The sequence below is a fragment of the Thamnophis elegans genome, chromosome 1 (assembly GCF_009769535.1).
Source record: "Thamnophis elegans isolate rThaEle1 chromosome 1, rThaEle1.pri, whole genome shotgun sequence".
NCBI classification, from domain to species: Eukaryota; Metazoa; Chordata; class Lepidosauria; order Squamata; family Colubridae; genus Thamnophis; species Thamnophis elegans.
Genome location: NC_045541.1, coordinates 132,699,384 through 132,718,057, shown reverse-complemented (window position 1 = coordinate 132,718,057; position 18,674 = coordinate 132,699,384). Strand labels below are relative to the sequence as shown.

General features: G+C 40.9%; 1 protein-coding gene across 1 annotated transcript; it reads left to right on the top strand.

Moving 5' to 3' along the window:
- The first annotated feature begins 2,293 nt into the window (after positions 1–2,293).
- ZDHHC22 (zinc finger DHHC-type palmitoyltransferase 22) lies at positions 2,294–17,615 on the top strand. The gene is made up of 2 exons (XM_032210618.1): positions 2,294–2,858; positions 17,350–17,615. The coding sequence occupies exons 1-2, from the start codon at positions 2,294–2,296 to the stop codon at positions 17,613–17,615; spliced, it is 831 nt and encodes a 276-aa protein (XP_032066509.1).
- The last annotated feature ends 1,059 nt before the right edge of the window (positions 17,616–18,674 follow it).

Below are 18,674 nucleotides of genomic sequence, written 5' to 3'. Positions count from 1 at the left end.
AGGTGCATTTGTACAGGTACACAGTATCTCAGTGCTCATCAATCCCTATTAGGCAGAAATTGGATTGACTTAATTGTACAACCTCAAACATTGTCATTATTTTGGTCCAGAAATGATTACTCATCCCCTTAATTTTTCAAAGCAATCTGGAAGACATTTACAATATGTGCTAAACCCAGTGACAAACACAACTAAGCTTTCAGTAATACATGGCACTTAAAGAGGGCAGCCCTGCTGGAATGTGATTGCCCTTATGTCCTGCTTGAAGCTTTTCATCAGCCTCTGATCACCCCTCATAGGAAAAAAGAGGTTGAAACAGATGCAGCTTGAAAGGAAACAGAAGAAAATGTAGTTAGTGATAAGCTTGTGTTTTCTTCCTTAATCACAGGTCATTGCCTTTCTGAGTTTCTAGGCTCAGCTACATTTTCAAGGAAGGCTGCCTGGAAGGGCTCCAGGTAGAGGTGCACCTCTTCCGGATTTCACAGACTGCTGTTTATACCCCCGCCTCTCCAGCGAGGGAGCGAGAGTGCGGCTGTTGGTGGTGCTGAAGGGACAGCTCCCTGTGGTGCTCCTCAAGTGAACGCACATCAGGGCGCTGAAGGGGAGGACAGCTCCCCTGTTAAGACAAAGCAGGAACCTGTGGGGGCTGCAGAGGGAGGACCCCCACTGAGCCCTGTGCATTGGAGAGCTGGTGGCAGCGGAGATGCTTCTGACGGGAGCTCTCTGAGTCCTTCCGCTCTTCACATTGCTGCTGCTGCTGCTGCTGCTGACAGAAAAGCAGCCACTGGCCTGGGGCGCCACGACATCTAAGGAGGACAGTGCTGAATGGACAGCACCTATTGCTTGGCTTCAGGCATCTAGGTAAGTCTGTGTAAATGTGCAAGGACGTGTGTGTTGTGTGTGTGTGTGTGTGTGTGTGTGTAGGTGTGTGTATACGGACGTGTAACTGTACATTAGGGTGGGGGGATCCATAAAGGCTACTAGCAAGGGGATCCCAAGGTTACTTAATAATCCTGGCAGACAGGTAACCAGACGAATCTGAGTTCGGAAGTGGAGAAGGAAGTCACTTGGCATCAGGATCAAAGTGCTGGCCCAGAAAAGTTCTTTGCTGTCTTAAGCTACGTGAATTAAAGCCATAAGAACCTTTTCTTGGAGAAATACAGTTCCTAACTTTGCATTTCACTAGAGACAGTGAACGGGGTGTCCATGTGTCTGTTTGTGTTGGTGTGTGTGAAAACCTGGACTGCTGCTAGGGAACAGAATGCTTTGTGTATTGGTTTCTTTACTGCAGTCATTCTTTTCTTTTCTTTAAAAAAAAGAACCCTGTCTTTTAAAGATTTGTCACAGGGTGTTTTATGTATGTGTCGTACATTGATTTGTTTTGGACAAGGAACGAAGCCTAGAGACACTGTAAGAAAGGCGGGGTGGGGAGGAGGTGAGAAGTAGTCATAGAAAAGCATCCATGTTTGGGTGTCTGGAAGTGAATGTTTGGTAGCTTCATTTTATAATGTGAACTGACTGTACAGTCACACCAGCCAGCCAGAAAGAAGAAAGCAAGAGCTTGTGGCTGCGTGGTGGAATTCCTTCCCCATGCACTGTGGAGGCTGGGCAGCACTTCAGCAGCTGTTTGCAGCATTTCCTAATTATGTGTATGTCCAGACAGCAGCTGAGAAGATTGGTGGCTTTCAATGCTAAATTAGAGCATTGTTCATGATCTCTATTGCAGTAGATTAGAATAGTCCTCAGCTCCCCACTATTATTCAATAATATTGCTACAATCATTAGTAAGAAGGACATCCTGCACAGAAGAGGGACTCTGGAATGGCAGACTTCGAAATGAATTCCCCACGTCTCTACTTAAAGTAAGCTCAATAGTCAATGGAATACACTTCCAGGCAATTGTGGAGAGAACTCAAGCCAGGAAGTCTAGGGGCTGCCAGGAAAATAGGCAGGGACAGAGGGAGAGCCAGCCTTACCCATCAAACTCTGGAATCATATCCGAGGCTCCAGTGGCGGCTCTGAAGTACAGCAGAGATATTCCTCTTTCCTTGGAGAGAATCTCTTTGCACCCTGGCTGAGCAGGAATTGAAGAGGACAAGGAGGAGAGGGGATTGCCTCCAAGCAGAGGGGAGGGAAAATAGGGGGCTGTGGGAGGGAGTTTGCCTCCCCAACAATGAACTGGCAAAGAAGGTGTGGAACCTGACATGACTGGGAAAGAGCAAGTGGAGGGATGAGGTTGCTGGTGGTAATGCATGTTCTCTTCTTGCTCTCCCCTGCAGGAATGTAATCCACAATGCTAGTGCTCAGGTTTCTCAATGTGGTCGCTCCAGCCTACTTCCTCTGTATCTCCTTAGTGACCTTCGTCCTCCAGCTCTTCCTCTTCATCCCAAGCATGTTCAAAGACCCTTCCACCACTCCACTTTTCTCCTCTGCTCTGCTGCATGGGGCTCTCTTTCTGTACCTCTCAGCTAATGCTTTGGGCAACTACATCCTGGTAATACAGAACTCCCCCGAGGAGGACCTGGGGAAGGGCCTAGATTTGGCTAGAGGAGCCAAAGGGGTGGCTGAGTGGCCAGATGGAAACAGGCCCCCTGCTTCAGCCCTGCCTGGCACTCACTTCTGTAGACTGTGTGCCCGAACCACCCAGAGGCATGACCACCACTGTTTCTTCACAGGGAACTGCATTGGGAATAGTAACATGCGGAACTTCATCATGTTCTGTCTGTATACCTCCTTGGCTTGCCTTGATTCTCTGGTGGCTGGGGTGGCCTATATTTCTGCTGCACTCTCAACTTCCTTTGCCAGCCCACTGGCTTTCCTAACTCTTCTGCCTCACTCCATTAGCCAGTTCTTCTCAGGTGAGTATCATCACTCCTTTTTCTCCTCTTGCAACAATTCCTTGGTTAGGTGTTGTTGTTTTTTTTAAACAATATATGGAAATTTGACATGGTTCCCTTGTTTATGAAATCTAGGATTTAAAAAAAGAGGGAGCACATCTGTAGTATTCACATTGGGATGATAAGGGAATAGGACAATGTTGGGGTTTTTTTCTCCCACCAATGTCTCTTGCAATGATAACATTCAGAGTCGCATAAGTCAAGCTGAATGGCAGGAGATGCAGGATGGAGAAAAGAAGACATAATTTAGATGTTAATTATGGTTGCAGTCAGAAACTATAGCAATGGTCAGCATTTTGGATGGCTAAAAAGGGAAGGACACATTCATGAAGAATAAGACTATTAGTAGCTTCTGCTGAGGGTTGATACGGCTGATTGCTATTTGCTATCTTCAGTTTCAGAGGAGTAAACTCCTGATACCAGTTGGTTAGGAATATGAGTAGGAGGTGATATTGTACTCATGTTCTGCTGTGAGTTTCCCATAGACACTGGTTATCCTGTATGGCAACAGAATGCTGGATGGGATGAGGTTGGTCTGATCCCTCAGAGATGATCTTATGCTTTTGATAACACTATCTTGTAACAAAGTTTAGCCAACACTAAAAATTCCTAGATTTCATGAAATTCCTTGAAGTGAATGCATGAGTACTCATTCAATTGTTCATGTGAAAGCTTTGAAAGGTGGTGAAAGATGGTCACACAGCATTCAAACGTTGACAAGAGGATTAACAATATAATAGCTTTCAAGGAGAACTTGTTCCTCAAAGTGTTATTGAGAGAATTATCTTACAAGTAGGCAACATGCAGCTGCCACTTTGTGGCAACACATTTTTATTTTATTATTACATTTTTGTTACAAAGGAATAAGAAGTGGTTTTTTTTTAAAAAAAACTTCATATACCAATACAAGTTGGAGAATACGTACTTGAGGAGTTGTGAAGACTAAATGTATTGTATTACCTCAAAGAGCAAAAAGTCTAGCAATATCCTGTTCATACATACCCATTACACATGATTGGAGTTAAATGTATAAAAAAAATTAAGAATAAAACACATAAACCTGTGTGAGCCATTTAAAACGCATTAACTGAAGAATAATGTTTGGGAAACTTGGTAAGACTTATTTCTGAGGAGGTACATATAGAATGGCATTATTTCGTTCCTCTGCTCAATTTGTTAGGATTAAATATTTTTGAGAATGAGACTTCTGAATAAACATGCACAGGATTGATGTGCATAGCATGTATATCAATTGGAGTGTTCAGCCTATTTTAACATGAAAGAAATGTTGATTTTGAACTTCATGGCCAGCACCAGATTTTGTTCTAAAATTCCTCCAAACATTTCTCTTAGTAGAAAATTCCAAGAATCAAAGCATAGAAAATAATTCAGAATAAGAGATACTTTGCTCAATACATTATGGTTCAGTTCTGAAAATAACTGGGTAAAAAAAAATTTCTCTTTTGATGAACTTGTTTTCTCTATAATCTTTCTATATTTTATTAAAGCTTACGGAGGGATGGAAAAAGGAAGGCTTACAAAGAATGGCAGGAAATAACATGATTATACATGATATCCATTGGCTGACTGACCTAGACTGTGTTCAGGAGGATTCCTTATTGTTTTATCATGAGTAAATGGTCCCAATCTGGTTATTAGATACCATGATACATTTGACTCATATAATCTAGGGCTGGAAGGGACCTCAGAGGTCTTCTAGTCTACCCCTGTTCAAGGTAGGAACCTTATACTATCCCACGTAACATTGATAAGCATGCCAACTCTTGCCATTCTGTAAACTCTGAATGCATTATGATTAATTCCTCAAAGAAGATCAGAAAGCTTTTTTTAATTAAAAAAAAAAGTAGGAAGATGGATCAGTTTCTTAAATTAACATTTTGCCAAGTTTTCCTGCAGTTTCTCCTCTACTCACAATACACAGTGGAAGAAAAAAAGAAACAGAAGATTTACTATGATATGATCCATTGCATTTTTAATGCAAAATAATCATACATTTGCATAAAAATTATGCAACATATATATTCCTGCAAATTTAGAAATTATGAGCAATTATGTAATATTGTACATCTTATCATAATGGCCAAATGGCTTGTGGGCATGCTCAATCTACCGCCAGGGCTCAAAGTAATGGACAACTGCAAGACCTCTGGTTCTCCCTTTAAGAGTTTATAAACGGGACCTGGTCTGGACATCTTTCAAATACATTATTTCAGACAGGAACTATCCTATCTGAATATCTACCAAAATGGGGCGTGTGGCTACTCCGTAATTGCCTGATACAGTGCTTGTGATTCTCAATTCTTAATCAGGACTCTCTTGAGGGTAGAACAGTATAGCACTATCGTTGCCTCTGCTTGCATTAGTCCATATTATGGGCTTCAGCATGCTTTCTGACACTTGCAAGATTATAGGATCTGCTTTAATTAAAATAATGATGTAGCTTCCCCAAGGATCTAATGACAGGAAGAACCTTGACAGGAAAAGAGAACCAAATTATGCTGTCACTAGAAAGTTTTTCTTTCTTTCACAGCACCTTCTCTCAGATATTTGAGAGGTGAATTATCCTGATGCAGAAATATATGTAATTGTGTCATCATTTATTAAAGTATTTGTATAGCATTAGTTCCAATTGAGCTCTTGGCTGTTTATATACTTATAAAAATCTGGAAAGCATGTAATTTTATCTTCAGTTGTAATAAAACACAATTGCTCTAATTCTCCACTGTAAGTGACATCACAGACTGAATGTTGATTGAAACAATTATGTTTTGAGTACCTTTCAAAAGGCAGAGAAGGTGCCATTCACATTCCATGGAACAGCAATCCTACAGAGATTGAGGACATACAGAAAATATTTCTAGTTCTTTTTCCTGGTATCTAATATCCCTAGGAGGGAAGCAAGCATTTACTAGATGGTTGACCCTGCATGACTCATGCAATCCTGAAGATACTAAGATACCAAGCACATAGTTCTTTATAAGAGAAAACCAACTTTTCAATTTACCCTTGGAAGTCTATTGGCAACTGTAGCACCCACAACGTTGGTTTCATATCATTCTAGTGACTCTCAGTCACCAAAGAATAAGCTAATGCATTCTTAACCGATTGCCAAATCTAGGTGGTCTTCAAGATACATTGCTGCAATCTAACCAACAGTTGATAAGGAAATGAGTAATTGCTACCTATGCCTCCTGCTTTAGGTTGGGCTACAATTGATGCAGATCATCCTAACCATGGCCTTCAGTTGCCTATTCAGAAGTAGCTAAATAGCTCAAGTAACTAAGGGACGTGGCGGCTCAGTGGCTAAGATGCTGAGCTTGTCGATCAGAAAGGTCGGCAGTTCGGCAGTTCGAATCCCTAGTGCCGCGTAACGGAGTGAGCTTCCATTACTTGTCCCCACTTCTGCCAACCTAGCAGTTTGAAAGCACATAAAATGCAAGTAGAAAAATAGGAACCACGCTGGCAGGAAGGTAACAGCATTCTGTGTACCTTCGGCATTTAGCCGTGCCGGCCACATGATCACGGAGACATCTTTGGACAACGCAGGCTCTTCAGCTTTGAAACGGAGATGAGAATTGCCCCCTAGAGTCAGGAATGACTAGCACTTATGTGCAAGTGGAACCTTTTTCTTTAAGAGTTTAGAAAGACCCAGAAACCATGAACGTGCTCTTTCAGGGAGTGATAACGCAACCAGGTTATAACAGAACCAAATGAGAATGATATGGTTTCTGGGCAAACAGCATCTCTGTCTGTTGCTGTTGTAGAATCATTATTATTGCTATTAACACAATAATATGTTAATAATGTATTAATCTGGCCATCCACCTTACTAATTGAGATTCCACTCCACTATCCAATCTAGCATGTGACTTCATGTTGTTCACCTTCAGCCACAGATCCATATAAATTGCTGCCTTGTCAGTACATACTAGGTACTTTTCAAGTCATAGCTCCAAGCTTGACTTGATCAGAAAAATGTCTTGAAAAGAGCCCACACTTTTCAAGATTTTCTCCCTATATAGACAAATCCCAGGAACAGTAAGACAGATCGTTTTCATCATAATAACAGCAACATCTTGAGAAACTGCACTCTACTACTTAGATCCAATGAAAGAAATAATAGACTTCTCTTACGTTTATGCATTTATTGTATAATAACCCAGCTGAAACAATAAGTGAAAATTAAAATTAGAAAATATCAGCAGCTTTTTTCCAACTGAATGCCTACACCCCTTATGTGCTAAATACAATTTCCATGTTTGCAGATTGCAGTAGTAGGAGTTGAAGTCCAGCTCAACTGCAGAGCATAAAACTGAGGAAAGCTGAGTTAGAAATTGGGTAGCCAAGAATGGATTTCAAAGCTAGAATGGAATACAAAGGCATCATCATGAGTTGGCATTTCTAACACCATTGTTAGCAACACTTGCTATGATCATCATGTAATTGCCCCGTATCCATCTGGAAGAAAATTATATTCAGGCATTAAAGTGTAGGGAAGCTGTGCAGACCGTGCCATACCAGGCTTTTATAAACTTTACTCAGAATGAGTCATCAGTTTAAAAATTAATCAGTTTATTTGCTTACTTCAACAAGATTAAATGGCTGCATGTATTTTTCTGTTAACGGAGTAGAGAAGATTTATACTGTAGGAGGAGGAGGTAGAAAGCAAATGACTCCCCCCGCCCTCTGCTGAAGATTAGAAATCATGACCCCATATGAAGATTGCAGCTTTTGGGAAGAAAGTCTGCCTGCACATCCTCCAACAGAAGTTGAGCATGAAAGTGGATAGCACAAGAATCCAATTAATATTTTTCTTCAAATTCCTTATGTGCTACTGCAAATTCATCTTCCAGGAGACTAATTATACACGACTGTTCTCTGCTTTTTAAAAAAGACTGGTCTGTTTTTTCTTAGCTGCTCATGATGCAATCTGACAAGACTGTATTTTTTTAAAAAAATGTTAAATTAATGTCATGTTTATAGAAGTATTTGGAAGGAGCCAGCTGCCACCATTGCAGCTGTCACAGTTAATGAAAGCTATTTGTTACCATGAAAAGTGTGACTCTCCTGTCCCCCCATGAGGACACTGGAACGAAAGGGCTTGATGAAACTCGATGAGCATCAGTAGAAGGACAGAAGGATGTGCTTTTCCACACTGGTAGAAATTGGTAAATTCATCCTTACCTAATTCCATCAATGACTGATAGAAATGCTTGCTAAATAGACACTTACTGTCCAGAGGCATTTTATCCCAGAATACTAAACCCAGAGCACAAATAACAGGTCAAGATCTTCATGTCAAGTGTCAGTGTTTTTGCTGTGTGCAGGATTTCCTCTGTATGTATGGTGGACAATAATCCAATGCATCAAAACAAGTTGGAAAACTGGAAATGCTTTAACTTTGATCTCGTCCCAACCATAACTCTTCTCTTTCTGTTCCTTTATCAGATCAATCTGATAAATAATAGAAATTGGTGATATCTTGTTGAAGAAATAGCTTTATGAGTAGATCATGGCGATTGAAATGCCACTGGTTGCCATGTACCCAAAATGATATAAGTAAAAAGGTAGTCCCAAAGGTGCTTTTTCAAAAAGCAAATGGACTTTCTGGTTTTTCTTTGAACATGTTTTGCTTTTCATCCAAGAAGCTTCTTCAGCCCTGAAGAAAAAGCTGAAGAAGCTTCTTGGGTAAGAAGCGAAATGCCTTTAAAGAAAAACCAGAAAGTCCAGTTGCCTCTTGAAAAAAAGCACCTTTGGGACAACCATGACCTGGATGGCTGAGAATCTCCATAGCAAGAAAAAGGTCATATGCACATCCATTTTTAGAGTGCCTTTTGCCCATAGAGGAAAGTGAGACTGTTTATTGTTTAACCTTTATAGATAAGGATTTAAATTAGCCTGATTCTGACCTTTCTCACTGACATTTTCCTGACAATCTCTTCTTAGGTTGAGATGATAATATTGCAAAGGACCTTTTAGAAACCCCTGAAGGAATTGCAGGTAGTCTACTTGATCGTTATAAGTTTCATGAGGACTATAGGGATCTTTTAACATTGCTATTTACTATTCAGTAAAACAAAAATCTCTGTTATCTCAAGATGATGCTTAAAGCACATACATTTAAACTAAAATATGTTTAAGGTAAAAGTCCAAGTAATGTAAATTTTCTACTTATTTCAGCCTGGCAAATGTGGAAATCAAAGCCTAACACACTTGCCTGCCAGGCCTCCCTATTTTTATACCACCATGGTGCCACTTAATAGAGAAAGTCATCAGGGATCCTACTCCATGGTTATTTAATAATTTATTTCTTAGATTCATACCCAGTTGTTCCTTCAGGAATTAAAGGCAGCGATAATTAAATTTATCTAAATTTCACCCTGGCTTACATTCTTAAATATCACATTCTTATCTAATCCATATTATAAGGTATCACAAATAAGGAAAAAAACCACCTGGAATTGCTTTTTGATTTGCTTGCTGTATATTAAGATTTTCAGAAAACTTATTTCTTGGAGGGGTTGATATTAATGAGAAAGAAGAGGGGTATATTGAGCTTGACTTTAGGGTTTAAAAGAAAAGATACAAAAGGAAAGTGGGACAAAGGGAAGGAGAGAATGAAAACTTCATGGGAACAGCAGAGTAATGATCTGGAAACTGTTGTGGTCAATACTGATCATACTTTGTTTGAGTGGCCAAGGTGTGCTACTCTCTGGACTCAGAGAAACTGTCAATAGGAGGCAGAGCTGAGCATTTATTTGACTTGGTAGGCAAAATAGACTCCTTGATGTTGCTTTTACCATGGCTGTTTGTGACAAGATTGCTCTCTGCCCTGCTGCCATGATATTCTTCATGGACAGCAGGTGGCATAGAATGCCACTTACCACAGGTTGATGGATGAGTACATGCTGCTCTTCTAACCAGGAGGATTAAGAGAAAGGAAAGGGATAAAGGGTATGTGTGTGTGATGGCTCAGCGGTTAAAGATGCTGAGTTTGTCAGCTGGAAAGCTGATAGTTCAGGTTCGAGATCCAAGCACTGTGCAATAGTGTGAGCTCCTGTTACTTGCCCCAGCTCCTGCCCACCTATCAGTTCGAAAGCATGCAAATACAAATTAATAGGTATCACTTTGGTGGGAAGATAGCAACGTTCTGTGCACCTTGGCATATAGTCATGCTGGCCACATGATGACAGAACTGTCTTTGGACAATGCTGGCTCCCTAAGTTAAGAAATGGAGATGACCATTGCCCCCTAGAGTGGGACAAGACTTGACAGAGGAAACGTTTACCTTTACTTTTAAGTGACAATTTATTATCTTTAGTCAATGTGAGCTTTGTAAATAACTCACTTCATTCCATTGAAGTATACATCCATTCCACAAAACTGTACATCCAGTTTTTTTTAAATAAGATTTTTACTGGATTCATATAATCAAGAACAAAAATTTCAAATTAAAATCCTACTTAACCAAAGATACACAGTCTTTGTAAATGGCGTACTTGCCAGAATGAAAGAATATGGGGCTTTGATATTCATAAGTTAGCAAGAATACTTCATCAAGCTTCATTCCAGTGAACATATATTCAAGAGAGGGTATACCTTGTATTTTTAAGAGCCCAAGTTTCAAATCACTTTTGTTAATTTTTAGGTCTTTATTGGCTGAGTGGATTTCTTCATTATATGAACAAGTGATAATCACAGGAGGATAGAGGTTGAGGTTTGAGGTAAATGCCAATTAAACTATGGAACTACACTGGACCACTATATCTCAATTACTATTCCTCTGTGCAACCTGTCTCATAGATTATTATGGAAATTAAACAGAAAAAATATACTTGGTTCCGTGGGATCTTGGAAGAACAGTAAGATATAAAGTAAATACTGTAATTAATATAGCCCCAAATGATAGCAAAATAAAAAAGATCCATTAATTAACAAAACCCCAGAGGATCCAGTCATGCAGGGACTATGGCAAAGTGGCAGAGTCTAGTTTGCTGAAGGATGCTCTCTGGACCCAGCTAGGGAGGAGGCAGTGTGGTAATGTGGGCAGTGGTTGAATTGGCAGCTGTCATCTTTGCCTGGGGAGCTGCTGTCCATACCACTTCCTTGCCTCCTCTGACAGCTCCATACTACTACCTCCTCCATAATTGGACCTGTTGACCTCCCTTCAGCAGATGACGCTCCACTGCCCTGCCAACCTCACCATGGACATCTTGGGGCCACACTCTCACCCAATTCCTGAATCCTGGGCCAGAGGTGTGAAGAAGATGGTACAGGCCTGGGTGGCAGGGATAGGCAACAGTAATAGAATACCAGGCAGCTAAAAGGGCAGGTATGGAGGGACAGATAGGTGAGTGGGAGGAATTAAAGTGTACTCTGTGGTCATAAAGGCAGGACAGCTGCCAAGTACCCAATTTTTAATCATCTGACCAAAGGCATTTTGCAGCAACTGTAACTTGGAGAACTGGCCATAGTTACCATTTGTTCAGTGTTGCCATACCTTCATCATTCATATGGTTGCTCAGTGAATGACCTGTATGTTAATTCTTAAAAAACATATTATTCTAGTCAAATAGCTATTATGGTTGCACAGATTTTAACCCAGTCTTTGTTTTAGACTGATATGGAAGCTTCCATGTGCAAAGAGATTTCCTGTTGTATAGTGCTTGCCCTTTTTACTGTAATAGAAGTATCAGATCTGTTGTCTACATCCCATTCAGAAAGATGCATATGTTCCTTGATCAAAGCAAATATATTCAGGACCTGATGAGGTTTGGAAAAGAGACATTCTGATTATGTCTTCTGTTAGTACCCAACCACAACATGTTTCCCTATCAGCAGTGTTAGTTCAGAACAGCAAAAAACAAATATACAAAAAAGACCATTCGAGCTATAGGCAGATTAGGTCATCTTTAATGACTTTATCACACGGCAGAAGCAAGATTTTGTGCAAAGATTTTTGGAGCATAGTTTGGAGAAACTCATGGCAAGGAAGGAGGATTTAAATGACTGTAACATACAAAGTACAATCGTTACAATTTAGATAAAATTATAGTATAGCCTTTATTGTCATTGTACATCATGTATACAACGACATTGGTTCGTTGAATAAAATAAATGACCATTCGCAAAACAATACTCCAAACGCTGCTAAATTAATGAAGAGCTATAGTGGTACAAGAAACTTTGATCACTGCTCAGACCTGGATGGAATGAATTAAACTTCTTAATTAAAACTTTCACTTTGAAATTTCCCTTATATCTCTGTGCAGAAGAATGGTCTATTTCTGTTGTATCTTTGTTGCTCCTTACATATAATTCAGTGTTAATGTGCAAAATGTCTCCAGACCCAACTATTTGTGCTCTCCATTCTAGCTCACATGTCTCTATAGCAGAATTAATATCTCAACCTCAAACTGTCAAAGCTTAGCATATCTGGCAACCTAGCTGTGTCCAAAAATGAGGAATTAAATGCAGCAGCAACATTGAAAATCTCCTGATTGCTTCAAAGGAGATAATGCTGCTTGCAACAAGTCATATGCCACGCGTTTCTATTTAATTCTTTCTAGAGATTACAGGGTTTGTGTAGAAAATCTGTAAATCTGGTATTCTCCCCTTTATTTACCCAACCAAATGATCCTTTAGAGAAGGAGGAAAGAAAGAAATGCAAAAAAGAAGGAAACCTTTCACTTTAAAAAAGTCAGGACATTAAGACATGTGAATTTTATTATATATGCAAATGTAGAAATCATTACTATAAGACAAACTAAATAAGTATCAATATTAAACTGTGATCAAAGAATCTCTTTTTGCTGAATCTGCTGTTCAGCTGCTAACCCCGGAAAAACAGTTACGGGATTCCTGATTCTCTTTCTTGTGATTCTTTTTTTTTAAATGCCCATTTAGATCAGTCACTTGTTTTAAAAGAAGACAAAGTTAAATACAGGACTGTCCACAATGAAATATGATATATAGGTACTCTATGGTAGTCAAGTGTGAAGAAAAAAATATTCTACATATGAAGTCTTGGGTGTTCTCAGAGCATGATTGTTTATTTGCCAACATTTCATTATCTGATTAGGTAATATTATCAGTGCTGGTGAGTGTGAGTGTGGGTTTCTCCTTGGTATTTCCTTGATTAGAATATTGTTTTCTGCTTGATTGTTTGTTAGGTGCTAATCCCTACTTATCTGGGTTTAACCACATGTACACAGCATTCAAAAGAGGCAATAAAAAAGCTAAGTAGGAAATGAAGAGATCAAAACACATCCTATCCAACAGACAACACCCAGATGAGTAGGGATTATGTACACACCATTCAAAAGAGACAATTAAAAAAAAGCAAAGAAGGAAACAAAAAGACCAGGCAACACCAAGATTAGCAGGGATTAACACCAGGCAAACAATCAAGCAGAAAACAATATCCTAATCAAGGATGAACTACCAAAGAGAAAACCATACTCCCACCAACACTGGTAGGTCAAACTATTGTATATAAATAGAGAGCAAGCACAACAACCACTTGCACTGATGATATCACATAGTCCAATATGTAAGCAAATAACCAAGCTCAGAGACTAGCAAGAATTTCTTCTACTAGATTTCTACACCTTTAATAATTGTACAGAAAAAAGAAATTCAGCAGATGATAGGTTGATATGATAGTATGATAGATTCAAGAATCCTCTCCTTTTTTTTACACTAGTTGTGATTGAAAATGAATTATATTTACCTGAAATGAGTGGTTATGTTGAAAATTACTCTAATTAAATTCTAATCAAGATGATGCTGGAAAATAAAATATTTATAGTACAATCTTATGCAAATATATCTTTAAATTAGCTCCCTTGAAGTTAAAATGTATTTATAAGTTATGTTCTGTAGGGCTATTTCCTTGCAGGGTGCTAATGACATTACAACAACCTTGTTTTATTCTATTCAATTGTATCCAGTTGTCAGGGATTTTACCAGAAAGTTTTCTTGACGAAGGTTTTTCAGAAGTGGTTTGCCATTACTTCCTTTGTAGGGCTAACCCAAAGTCATCCAGGTGGTTTTGTGCCTAAGGTGGGACTAGAACTCACCATCTCCCAGTGTCTAGCCTGATGCCTAAACTCGCTCTCATTACAGCTTTAATTTTACACTTTTCTCCCCTCCTAGCTACAGTATCTGGGAAGAAGATGATGAATGTAATACATTTTAAACTCTGCTCACTGTAATGGGATAACTAGCTATCAGTAGCTACTTTCAGGCTATGCTCTGCAACCAGCAGAGACTGAGTGCTTCTGAAAATCCCTGCATATTCTGCTGTGCTATGATTGTCCAACAGCTTGCCCATTTCTATTAGACCCAGAAGGAGAGGGCAGAATAAGTGCTGATCTTTCCTCTCAGCACTTAACATTGAGGATATGAAGAAGAGCTATAACACAGCACAAAGAGGAACAGAGTATACTGGGGCATATACAGGTAGTCCTCATCTTGTGACCACAGTTGAGCCCAAAATTTATTAATAGAGACATTTGTTAAGTGATTCTGTCCCATTTTATGACTTTTCTTGTCCCATTTACTAAGTGAATCACTGCAGTTGTTAAGTGAGTAACGTGCTTGTTAAGTGACTCTGGATTCCGCATTGACTTTGCTTGTCAGAAAGTCGTAAAATGTGACCCCCGGGACACTGCAATGGTGATAAATATGAGCCAGTTGCCAAGCGTCTGAATTTTGATCACATGGCCATGGGGATGCTGCAAAAGTTGTAACTGTGAAAAACGGTCCTCAGTCACTTTTTTCAGTGCTGTTGTAACTTTGAATGGTCACTAAATTAACTGTTGTAAGTTAAGGACTATCTCTGTACTTTGACAGTGTTAGTTAATTGTATGTATGATACTCAGTGGTGGGTTTCAAAAAAAATTTGAACCTCTCCTGTAGGTGTGGCCTGCTTTGTGGGAGTGGCTTGCTGGCCATGTGACCAAGTGGGAGTGGCTTGGCAGTCATGTGACTGGGTGGGTGTGGTCAACTTGTAAAATGTGGTGAAACTCACTTAACAACGCTCTTGCTTAGCAACCAAAATGTTGGCTCAGAAACTCTGGCATTTGAAGCACGCAAGTCTTAAAGCTGTCAAGTTACAAGCAACCCTAACCCTTTAGAAAAAAAAAACCAGGGGTGTTCAAACTTGACAGCTTTAAGACTTGTGGACTTCAACTCCCAGAATTCCTCCTCTCACTCTTCATCTTGATGATGTGTGGACGGGTGGGGTGGAGGGAGCTGGAACCGGTTCTAAACGGCACTGTAAATTTGTGGAACCTCTTCTATAGAAGAGGTTAGAACTGGCAGGAACCCACCCCTGATGATATTGTATGATAGTGGTGAACACTGGGGCTGACCCTGCAACAACCAGCATTTTCTGGGGGATCTCGCTGTTTTCCTTTCATCTAAGGGGGAACCGGCTATAGTTCTTCACCTAATTTCACCAGCAAGCGATTTAAATGCTGAGAAGAGTGATCTGTCCCTTCTGTTATAGGTGCATAGAGAGAGAGAAAGCAAGTGAATGGATGGCATCATTCACTTAGGGTTCTGGCACTGGCTGGTGGCCCTTAAGATTACTTCAGGGAATGTGTTGTGGCCTGCCAGCAGTCAACAGAGCTGGCAACAGATTCAGACAGTGAGGAGGTTGGGGAGTAACATGGGCCAGTCCTGGGTCCGGGAAAGGCTCTGATGAGGGCTCTGTGTCGGAGGCAGACAGGGGGCCAGAGCCGCATGCCAGTTATCAGCTGCCTTCAGAGTCAGACATCAGTGAGGCAGATGAACAGCTGGAGCCTGTTCCCAGTGTGCCCATGCGCGGAGTTGCCAGACAAAGAAAACAGCTAAAGAACAGGGGTGGACTTTGGAGGAAATAAAAGAAGAGTGAAAGGGGAGTGGAGTTTGCAGGAAACAATTTGTTTGCTTAATTGGTTCATGACTCTCTGAGACTCCTTGCCAAGTTTTGCAGATATTGGCCTGGCAGCTCTCCAAGCCAGATAAGGTCTGTGACTGTAAATCCTCCCTTGAAAGATTTTGCTAGATGTGAGTGAGCAGAGTTCTCAATAAATTAATAAAAAGTTTTTTTGTTGGGACAAAGAGTTTGCTTCATGCTCTTGGGAAGCCTAGGTCAGAACAGAATGTTAGCCTGGACAAGAAAGTAGCACACATGTAGCAACCATAATGGGTGGATCTTTCTCAATTACTCTTTACTGATGTCAGCAAAGGAACTTCCAGAGAACACTTATTGTATTTGTATTATCTTTCATTCCTTTCAGTTAAATACACCCAGCATTTCAGACAATATCAATATGAGCTCTCTGTCCATATTGTCAATAAATATTTTGGGATGTTCACTGTTTTAGTAAAATTGGCAGCCAAATGGATTTGGCTTTCCATTCTTCCATTTATTGGTTTAGGACTGTGGGCTTCTACAAAGATGAGGGTGTGTGTGTGTGTCAAACTATATTCCAAAGCATCAAAAGGCAAGACAAGAAACAATGGTTGGAAACTAGCCAAGGAGAGAAGCAACCTAGAGCTAAGAAATTTCCTAACTGTGAGAGCAATTAATCAATGGCATAGCTTGCGTTCAGAAGTTGTGGGTGGTCCATTACTGGAGGCTTTTAAGAAGAGACTGGAGAACTATTTGTCTGAAATGGAATAGGGTCTCCTGCTTGAGCGGGGAGGGGTGGACTAGAAGATCTCTAAGGTCCCTTCCAACTATATTCTATCTTCTATGTTCTTGTAGTTCCATTCCTGTTTTTAATCTGATTCTCATACATGTGCTTTTATTTGGTCTCTGACCACTAATAAACAAACCCAAGGCTAAGGTTTTGGGTTAAAATTGCCATCCATCTTCACTCAGAATGACTAATAGCAATGCTGACTGGAAGTTGTGATCCAGTGGTGGGTTCTGAATCCCGTTCCAACTGGTATGGTTGGAATGGGCCAGGCGGTGCCACATGGATGTGCGCAGTATGCATGCACATACACGTGGCACACGCATGCATCGAACCTGCCAGCGATGCCCCCGCAAGCCTCCGCGACACTCCAGCTGCTAGGCGGGGCATCGTGCAGGCACTGTAGGCACCATGCACATACACGGAAGCGCCAAAGGCTTTAAAAGTAAGGAGCTCGGGTGGGCGGTTGGGCCCTCCAAAGCACCGTACTGGAATGGTACCCGGTGCTCCGGGCAGGGTCCGGTACGCCCGTACCGAGTGTACCGCCTGCAACCCACCACTGTTGTGATCCAACCGTTTTATGGGGAGTAGATTAGAAAATGTTGGTATACAATACAAACACAATATAGTTAGGCATCACCAACTTGACAATTCCTGGCTGAATGTCTGCAGTGCCAAAGAATGCATAAAATAACCGATCTCTTGTCTTTCTTTCTTTCTTTTCTCATTGGCATTTGCAGGAGCTCTTCTAAGCTCAGAAATGTTTGTCATCCTCATGCTATACCTGTGGCTGGGGATTGGACTTGCCTGTGCCGGCTTTTGTTGCCACCAAATGCTGCTGATCTTGCGAGGGCAAACACGGTACCAGATGAGGAAGGGGATGGCCGCCAAAAGCCAGCCCTGGAAGAAGAATCTGGAGGAGGTCTTTGGGAAGAGATGGCTGGTTGGACTGCTTATTCCTGTGCTCAGTGTGGGAAGTGACTATCACCAGCAGAAGGAGAAGTGACAGCTTCCTTAACACTTAGCAACGTGCAGAGGTGCACGCACACATGTGCATGTACACACATTTGCTGTAGCGAAATTCAGCTCTTGGATATACTTGTCCTTTCCCCACCTTGTAGCCTTGCAATGTATCAGAGAGAGAGAAAAAAAGGCAAAACCATTGAGGCCATGGGGCTAATTCTATGGTTTAAAGGAAGCGGGACTGACCAACTCTAGTACAATTGAAGCTATGGGCAGTCATCTCTGGGTTGCGAAAGATCTTAAGCAACCCCTCCCTTGAGAAGCCAGTTCTCTCCTCCACCTCACCCCGATGGCTGAGTTTCCCCCCACCTTGACTTTTGGGTTTAATTGGGGGAAGAGGAGGAGGAGGAGCAACCTTCTCCTTCAGCTTCTCCAAAGTAGCCTGTATTGTCACGAACAGGCTGTAAGCACAAGCATAGGTTCCTGGGAGATTTACCCAATGTGTTAACTGAAGGTTTTGGTGGCTTAAAATGACCCCAATTAAGAAAGAAGCTGCTTTTTTTGCAACAGGGCTGGTTAAACTCTTAAAAGCAGAAGGAAATACACACACACACACACACACACACACACAAACACAAACACACACAGAGACGAGATCTGGGAAAACAAGTAGAATTTGCTTATGTTCTGAAATGGAAAGCACTTACTGTATTTTGGGACTATAAGACGCACCGGAGTATACGACGTACCATGATTTTGAAGAGGTAAATTTTTTTATAAAGTTTTTGCACTCAGCAAGCCGCCCAAATCCTCTGCACACCTCATTTTTTGCAGGAAAAAAAGGGCATGCAGAGCTTTGAGAGGCTTGTAGAGTGCTCCTGGAGGCTAAGGCCCCCCCAAAATGAGCAAAGATGGCCTGTTTTTACCTCATTTTTGCCCTCCCCAGCCCCCCAAACCCTCTGCACATCCATTTTTGCAAAGGGGGAAGGGTTTCAGTAGGTCAAAAATGCTGTATTCAGTGTATAAGACGCACCCAGATTTTCACCCTATTTTTTGGAGGAAAAAAAGTGCATCTTATACTCTGAAAAATACTGTATTTCTC